Raw genomic sequence first — 9,603 nt, 5'->3', positions numbered from 1 at the left:
TGTGTGTGTGTGTGTGTGTGTGTGTGTGTGTGTGTGTGTGTGTGTGTTTAGTGTCTGAGGCAGGATTTGAACTTAGGTCCTCCTGACTCCGGGGCCAGTGTCTATTAACTGTGACACCTAGCCACCCCTGAAGCATACTTTTTTCTTTGTTTTGTGTTGATTTGTTTTGTTTTCTTGTTTTTCTTTTACATTCATATTCATCATTTTACAACTAATATTTAAATGTCTTACCTAACATCATATGTTAAAAAACAATGCATTGCTTGTGTTAGAAACAGGTAAATCCTAAGTGGTTTTTCTTCTAGATAAGTACTTAATTAAGGGCAGAACTCTATTTTACAATTTTTATTGGTGAATGCCTCATTTCTTTCAAAAAAAAAATACTGATCTGTTTTTTACATCACCTTCCTTTCCAAATATATCTCTCCCTCTTCCCCAGCCCAGAGTATTTTCAAAAAGTATTTCAACAAAACCAACCAATTCAAAAACCAAGTCTAAAAGCATATGCAATGTTCCATGCCCATATCCTGCTTCCCTGTCCCACCCACCAACTACTTCTGCAGAGATATGTATTTTCAAATCACTTCTTTAGGGACATGTGTGGTAATTGCACGGTGTTCATTTTTGTTCTTTCCGTTTACGTTATTGTATTATTTGTGTATATTGTTTCCTTGGCTATATTTTCTTCAGCCTACATTTGTTCATATGTGTTCCATGTTTCTCTGCCTTATTCATATTCATCATCTCTTAATATACAGCAACATCCCATTATACTCTTTCAGTACAGTTTGTTTAGTCATTTTCCAATCAAAGGGCATCTAATTTTTTTCCAGATCTTTGTTACTACAAAAAATGCTGCTATAAATATTTTATTTATATTGAACCTTTCTTTCTTTAATCTTCTTGGGTTATCTGCTTAGCAATGATTTGCTGGATCAAAGAGTATGTATATTTCAGTCCCTTAATTCATATAATTCCTAATTGCTTTCCAGAATGGGTTAACTAATCAAAAACTCCACCAGTAGTGAATTAATGTGTCTGAGTTTCCATCAACATTAACTTGTCACATCTGTTGTCATGTTGCCGTTTGTTGTTAAAAGTTTGCAGTTATTTTGAGATCTGTTTGTTCATATCCTTTACCATAGGGAAATAGTTCTTAGTTTTTTAAATTAGTATTAACTCTCTATACCTTAGATATCAGAGTTTTTATTAGATATATCTGATGAAAAGATTTTTCCCCATTTGCAACTTCTGCTGTTGTCCTAAGTACATCAAACTTTTTTGAACAGTTGTTTTTCAATGTCACAAAATTGAAATTATCTATTTTATCTTTTGTGATCACTTCTAGCCCTTGTTTTTAAATTTAAATTTATTTATTTACTTTTAGTTTACAACATTCAGTTTCACAATCCCTTGAGTTTCAAATTCCTTCCCCTCTGCTTGCCCCTCCCCCCCACAGCAGCATGCAAATAAATATAGGATTTCCAAATACCTTCACATTAAACATTAGTAAGTTGTAAAGAAGGATTATAACCAATGGAGTAAACAGCGAGAAAGAAGAAACAAAACAAAAGAAAAACAGAGAGCAAGTAGTTTGCTTAAATCTGCATTCAGACTCTGTAGTTCTTTCTCTGGATGTAGATATCTCTTTCCATCATGAGTCTTTTGGGGTTGTCTTATAACCTTGAATTGCTGAGAGGAGCCCAATCTACCAAAGTTAGTTGTCACACATACGATGTGTCTGTAATTGTGTACAAATTTCTCCTGGTTCGGCTTTTCCCACTTTACATCAGTTTATATAAGTCTCTCCAAGTTATTATGAAGTCTGTCTGCTCCTCATTTCTTACAGCACAATAGTATTCCATTACATTTATATACCACAACTTGTTCAGGCATTCCCCAGTTGATGGGCATGCCCCTGATTTCCAATTCTTTGCCACCACTAAAAGAGCAGCTATAAATATTTTTGTACATACAGATCCTCCTCCCACTTCTCTGATCTCTTTGGAATATAACCCTAGAAGTGGTATTGCTGGGTCAAAGGGTATGGACTTATTTTTAGCCCTTTGGGCATAGTTCCAGATTGCTCTCCAGAATGGTTAGATCAGTTCACAACTCCACCAACAATGCATTGGTGTTCCAATTTTTCCACATCCTCTCCAGCATTTGTAATTTTCCTGTTTTGTCATCTTAGCCAATCTGACAGGTGAGATGTGGTACCTCGAAGTTGTTTTGATCTGTATTTCTCTAATCAGCAGTGATTTAGAGAATTTTTTCATATGCTTATATATATCTCTGGTTTCTTCCTTCTGAAAGCTGCCTGTTCATATCCTTTGACCTTTTATCAATTGGGGAATGACTTGTATTCTTATAGATTTGACTCAGTTCTCTGTATATTTTAGAAATGAGGCCTTTATCAGAGACACTAGTTGTAAAAATTCTTTCCCAATTTTGCACTTCCCTCTTAATCTTGGTTACATTGGCTTTATTTGTATGCAAACTTTTCAATTTAATGTAATCACAATTATCCATTTTGCATTTCATAATGCTCTCAAACTCTTCTTTGGTAATAAAATCTTCCCTTCTCCATAAATCTGATAGATAAAACTATTCCTTGCCCTCCCAGATTGCATACAGTATCAGCTTTTATACCTAGATTGTGCACCCATTTAGATTTTATTTTGGTATACGCCCTTGTTTGTTTAAAGACCTTTCTCCTTAGACCTACTTATGAAAGGTACAAAATCTGGTTCTTTTGTGACTTAATTTTCAGGTTACATATTGATTTTGAACTTATTGTGGTGTAGAGTGTAAGATGTTACCCCATAATTTTTGCTTATTGCTTTCCAGTTACCTTAATAGTTCTTGTCAAATAAGGAGTGTTTCTCCTTGTAATTTATATACTTTCCCATTAAAAGAAAAAGTAATTGTTGTTTTACTGTTAATTTGAAATGCTAGCAAAGTTATTTATTTTTTAGTACTGGGTAGCAGTATTGCTGAATTATGAAAGTTTATTAAAATGTATGAATTTTATCTTCTTGGGTTTCACTCATATATCCATTCTTTATGTAATAGCTCTTTCTCCATAGGATATTTCATGAAGACACATTTCTGAACGTGAAGGGACTTCAGTGGTCATTATTTCACTGTAGTACTTTATCTGCTACTTCTCTTCTCCATCATGAATTATTTAACATTTAAAATATTTAATGCGTTTCATCCATAGCAATACAAAGTATTTCTTTACTGCTGAGGCAGTAAGATTGCACGGTGGATTAGAGGACTGGGCCTGAAGTCAGGAATCCTGAGTTCAAATCCAACCTCTGATACTACATATGTGAACCTGGGCAAGTCATTTAATATGTCTGCCTCCCTTTCCTAAACTGTAAAATGGGGATTATAATAGCACCTACTTTACAGGGTTTCATATAGATTAAATTAGATAATATTTGTAAAACACTTAGCATAGTGCCTGGTCCATTATAGGTACTTAATAAATGCTTGTTCCCTCCCTTTTCCTCTTCTATATTTTTCAGTCTATTAATGGATTTTGAAGTTACACAATTATAAAAATATCCCCTTTAAACTGTGAAGTTATAAATTTCATAAAATGATTCAGAATATTTCATCTAACCAAAAAAAGTTAACTACATACTATATATGTAACTATAAGAACTGTAAACTATATGTACACATATATTTAAAGTTTTTAAATATATAAATAGATGCATATTGTGCTTACAGGCAGCGGTCTTCATTAGGAGAATGCCTGGCTGCATTTGCTGGTGCTTTCCCTGTGGCTTTTTTGGAAACACATCTGAACAAACATAACACTTATTCAATCTATAACACTAAGTCTACAAGAGAAAGAACAGGTAATAACAAAATTTTAAAGCACATTATTTTGAGATATTAAATAAAGATGAATATAATTTATATCATCTTTTCTATCTATGAATTTTACCTTACTTTTCTTCTTTAAATTTATTTTCATGAACTACTTTATATTTAGGATTTTGGTTTTGGTTTTTTTTTGGTAACCCTGCCTCTAATTATCATTCTGACTTTGTTATACATTATTCTCTACTCTGTGATCTAACCGAACTGAGCTTTTTCTCTGTTTCTCACAAACAACACTCCATCTCCCATCTCAGTGTCTTTCTCCTGTTTATTTTCTGTGCCTAGAATTACTACCCTCCTTACCATTGTGTCATAGAATTTCACTCTTCCTTCAAGACTCAACTCAGTCACTACCTTCTGCATGAAGCCTTTCCTAATCCCTACAATTCCTAACAACCTCCCCCCTGAACTATATTGTATTTAACTACTATATATCATTTGTATTTATTCTCTTTATATTTATTATTCATGTACTAATATATATGTGGTTATCTTCCCTGTTAGAATATAAACTACTTCAAAGTAAGAATTGTTTCATTCTTTCTATATGTACTCCAGGATTTAACATATTCTCTGGGACATAAACATAGGTGTTTAATTAACACATATTAATTGATTGATTGATAGCATATGCTGCTACAACTAATGAATGTAGCAGCAAGCATCCCAGCATACCCAGGGTGGCTGCCAACACAGGTTCTTAGATCTGCTTTTCTAAAGGAAAGCAAATGCATGAACAATGTTGCTTTAATCAATCAAACATATAATTTACCTAGTTCAGGGTAAAAGGTCAGCACCCTGAACTTCAGAGTATACAGACAGGTTACAAGCAGAAGTTACAAGACAGAGAAACATTTCAAGCAGGCAGGCCTCCAACTGTCCAACCATTACACCCATACCCAGTCAGTTACTAGAGAGGGAAGCATCGACATCTGGGTTTTTCAAAGATGGGGGATTCTCAACAGCTGGCCAGAGTCTCGTCTGGTCAAATCACACAACACTTCTCAAAGTGAGCCCCAAAACAAAGCCTTACATCAAGATTTATATAGCCTTCTCCTGGCTCAGAGAATGTAACAACCCTCTTGACCCACTGCCCAATCACAAAGTATCTCTTAAAAAACAAGCTTCCCACCACAGGCTCTAGGTGCACTTAAGCCTATCAAAGGGCCTAGGGGCAGGGAAGATCTTATACAATACAATCTTAGAAAGATGGCAACAACATAAATTTACATTCCCATTACAATTAATTAAAACAGTGTTTTCTTTTGTTCATTTGATCTCTTTCACTGGTTATGAATAATTTCTTTCCTTTTTTGATTTTTACCTGAATAACTTCATTCAGCTTAAAATGCTATCAATGTGACACTTCTGGGTCTATATGCCTATTTTAAAAGGTCCATGTTTGTCTTTCTCTTGGTTATGCTTGCTCCTTTCAGAGTATTTTAGTAGAGAGAGAGCTGGCTGTAAGGCCAGAAAGGCCTGGCTATAAGTTCCGTATAAATACTGAACATGTCACCTTCTGGCCAAGTAACAACCTCTCAGGGTGACAGGCAAATATATTTTTATGTAACAAATATTTTTTATATTGAAGAATAGGAATAAAATATCATTCTCATCTATTATAATATTCCTTCTTGATTTACCCCATTGGTATATTATTTCATTACCCTGTAAGCATATGCAATTTGTAAATTTTACCTTATAATTTTTTATTATGTTCTACCTACATATTTTTTGTAAATCCTTTAAAACAAGAAATGTATCATGGAGCAGAGGAGAGAGAAAGTAAAATATCCATAATTCCATATAATAAAGAGTATATGTGCTATCTATATTCCTTTCTTTGAACACTTTTCAAAATGTTTTTGTCTAGCCCTCAATTTGCCAAATAGTGTGGAAGAGGTTTGCCCAAATATACCATCTTTGGAGAAGCTAATGGATGAAATTGTGGAACTTGCAGAGTCTGGAATTCGTTACACACAAATGCCACATGTCATGGAAGTTATATTGCCCATGCTTTGTAGCTATATGTCCCGATGGTGGGAACATGGACCTGAAAACAATCCTGACAGGACAGATACATGCTGTACGGCCCTGAATTCAGAGCATATGAACACACTTCTAGGGAATATATTGAAAATCATTTATAACAATTTGGGTATTGATGAAGGAGCTTGGATGAAGAGGTTAGCAGGTAAGATTTTGAAAAGGTATTGCCATATTTAAAAAGTATTTTGACTTCTGAATAGTTTTGAATAAGTAAGAATTATATAATTTTTTTGCTCATATTATTTATGGAAACTCGATATTTTTCTTCTATTGACTAATGAAACTGATTTTCTTATAGTTGCCACTTTGTTTCAGAAATTATCATGGATTTACCATAATAATAAATGAAACATTCTGTTGATTTTCTGGGTGACCCAAGGAATTTCTTATGCTCAATCTCTCTCTCTCTCTTTTTTTTTTTTTAATAAGCAATCAGGGTTAAGTAACTTGCTCAAGGTTACACGGCCAGTTATTTCTGGGTGTGGTGCTAAGTATCTGAGCCCGGATTTGATCCCTGGGTCATCCTGGCACTGGAGCCAGTGCTCTTATTCGCTGTGCTACCTGGCCGCCCCTATGCTCAATCTCTTTACTAATATTTGGAAACTTTCTAAATATTTGACTTTTTAAAATTCCCAAGTAAATTTCTCAAAGCTTAAGAAATTATCCCTAAACCTATAGAATCAATAGTCCATTGAACTAGATGACCAAATAATTCTACTTTTATTTTATAATTTTTTTTTGGAGGGGGAAGGCAGGGCAATTGGGGTTAAATGACTTGCTCAAGGTCACACGGCAAGTAAATGTTAAGTGTGTGAGGCCAGATTTGAACTCAGGTTCTCCTTACTCCAGGGCTGGTGTTCTATTAACTTCACCACCTAGCTGCCCAATAATTCTACTTTTATAGTACTGTATCAGTCTACATATATGTATAGTAAAATGATCAGGAAATTAATTTTTTTTAAAAAAGTCAAGTCATTTCAGCTATAGCCTATGCCTTCTCTGCCTTTTCCTGCTTACCATCTTCCACTGTGACCTTGCCTTCATGTCTACATTAGACTATGCTCCAGTTTCTCATTTTGCTTAGCTCTGCAGAATTTGGTTGAAGCAACTGATTCCATCATAGAAAAAGAAAAGGAATAGTTCCATAAATTGTTCATTGGAGTCCTAAGCTTGGAATCAACAAAAAATGGTTTGAGAAACCACAGTGCATAATGGAGAAAACTCACAGACTGTGAGGGATCCCACTAGCAAAAGATTGAAGCATTTGGTTTTGTAATACTTTTATATATGACTGAAGTAGAACAGCCATGTCCATAGAACTTCCTTAAGTTGATGGAAGAGTGGTTCGGCCTAAAAGTCTTTAGACAGCAAACTTGGCTTCATGTTACTGTGAAGAAACTGTTGGTGAAATTAAAAAAGATATTGAGGATATGGTTAAATTGATACTATTGAAATAAAAACAAATTGTTTTAAAAAAAATAAGAATAGGGTGGGGTGGCATTTTTAAAAATTTGATTGACCGTGATCCCATGGATGAAATTGTAGTGCAAAAATACCATACCATTAGTGGCCATAGTGCAGAAAAAAAGACTAATTTAATCATAATTCTAAGAGTTGAAGAGAAGTTTTGGGAATTCCTTTGGTGGTGAAAGAAATTTTTGACCAGTCCCAGGAAAAAGTTTTAGAGAGGGATCTGATGAATGTGTTAATAGTTGTAGGTTTGGAGATGGTTATAGTGGAATTGAAGAAGGAAAAGGAAATAGTACTTTTGCAGGATAGTCCTGATTATAGATAATTATTTATTAATTTGTTAATTATAGAGTTATTAATTTCATTTTTATTCATTAGATTCATTCATTTAAGTAATTAATTTAATAATTATTAATAATAATTATCTAACAATATTACCTTATTATGGAGAAAGGATTATTTTTTAAAATACCCCCAAAATGCCTCTGAGACAATTTCTTAGCTTTTTATTATTTCTTTCTAGTATTACTTGTAAAAGTATAGAAGTATTCCTTCTTTGATAATATTAAATGTGTATGTTTTAGGTAACTTGTAAAATCTCTTTAAAATATTTTTCTCAAAGTTTTAAAAAGTTGTTAGCTAGGATCATGGTGCAATAATGCATAATATTTTCCTTAAAATACTTTTTTGTGTATGAAAAAGTTGTTTTACATTATGATTTATTACAATAAGTCTAAAAGTCTTATCCTGTCTCTAATTTAGACAGGATAGTCCCATCTTCACTGATCTCCATATAAATTCTTACATAGCTAATTTTAGGAGATGAAGAAGGGAATTTCTCTTTTGCTTTCTTTAAAACAAATGTGGCTAGTTAGAGCCTTTTACTTTTATTTCTTGCCTTTGAATTTCCATCATGTCCCAGTGGTCTAACGCTGAGGAAAATGGTATATTGGCATATTCAATTCAATCTAACAAACATTTCTTCAGTGTTTATTATATGTAAGTGCTGTGTTAGTCACTGGAGGTCATTGTTATTGGATAACTCCACTATCAAGGTAAGTCTGCACTTGCTTTTTAATTTACGATCCTATAGAGTTGCCTGGGGCACTGAGAAGTTAAATATTTTCCTTGAATCACATGAACGATATGGGTCAGAAAAGGGCTTAACTACAGTTCTTCCTGACATAAATCAAGGTACTATGTATATGAAAATCAAAACCAAAACAAACAAAAGTGAACTACTTGCCCTCAAGGAGCTTTCATTTTACTAGAGGGCTACAACATGGAAAAAGTGAAGTAATTTGAGAGGAAGAGAGTATTAGCTAGAGTAGTCTCATTTAAGCTTGAATATGAGATGTCATCTGAACTGAACTTTGGAGAAAACTAGGAAGAAGAGTTAAATGTGAGAAAGGAGTTCATTCTAGCAGTGGGAGATAACCTATGCAAAAGCAAGGAGACATAAAATGAAATGTTGGGTTCTATTTTCACAGTGAATAAGAATTTTGTTTCTCTGCTAATATTGAGTTAGATGGCCATCTTTAAGAAAAAACAAACTAGAAAGAATTATACCATTTTATTGAAGTTCTTTATGTGTATATAACTGTATATTTATGTATGTTTTATTGATAAAGATAAGTGTGTAGATATAGATAAAAATGGTAAATATCTGGTTTCAAATAGTGTTTTCCCAGCCCATCATAAACAAAGTGAAGTCCCAACTCTTGAAGTCCCACTTCCTGCCATTGATGGAGAAACTCAAGAATAAAGCAGCGTTAGTAGTATCTGATGAAGACCACCTCAAAGCTGAGGCCAGGGGCGATATGTCTGAGGCTGAGCTACTCATTCTAGATGAATTCACTACCCTAGCACGAGATCTTTATGCCTTCTATCCTTTATTAATTAGATTCGTAGACTTCAACAGGTAAGTTTTTTTAAAAAGTCATTAATTTTACAAATTCATTTCCATACCAGATTAGACATGAGTATCTCTTCTAACTTGACCCATCACTGCATATGTGGGAATGAGATGATTTTTGAGGTTATGCTTTATTTAAATGTTGGCTAGAGTAGTTGAACTTTACAGTGAATTTAAAATTTTCACATCTTTCTTATCTCCACCAAAAGCCGACTGATTGAAAAGTATGAGCTTACTTTGACAATACAGCACCTATTCCTACAAAAAAA

The 9,603-nt window shown here is 33.7% G+C and overlaps 1 protein-coding gene across 1 annotated transcript in view; it reads left to right on the top strand.

Moving 5' to 3' along the window:
* RYR2 (ryanodine receptor 2) overlaps nt 1-9,603 on the top strand; it is an 864,696-nt gene that overhangs the window by 685,850 nt on the left and 169,243 nt on the right. The window contains exons 66-68 of the mRNA XM_069064486.1: nt 3,745-3,875; nt 5,774-6,094; nt 9,100-9,340. Of these exons, the coding sequence (XP_068920587.1) occupies nt 3,745-3,875; nt 5,774-6,094; nt 9,100-9,340 (693 nt within the window). The remainder of the gene's footprint in view (nt 1-3,744; nt 3,876-5,773; nt 6,095-9,099; nt 9,341-9,603) is intronic.

Source organism: Petaurus breviceps, unplaced genomic scaffold, assembly GCF_028583685.1.
Source record: "Petaurus breviceps papuanus isolate PSGF00001 unplaced genomic scaffold, PetGlider_PUasm1.0 90633, whole genome shotgun sequence".
NCBI classification, from domain to species: Eukaryota; Metazoa; Chordata; class Mammalia; order Diprotodontia; family Petauridae; genus Petaurus; species Petaurus breviceps.
The sequence above is the reverse complement of the archived record's forward strand: the minus strand, read 5'-3'. Positions and strand labels throughout refer to the sequence as shown.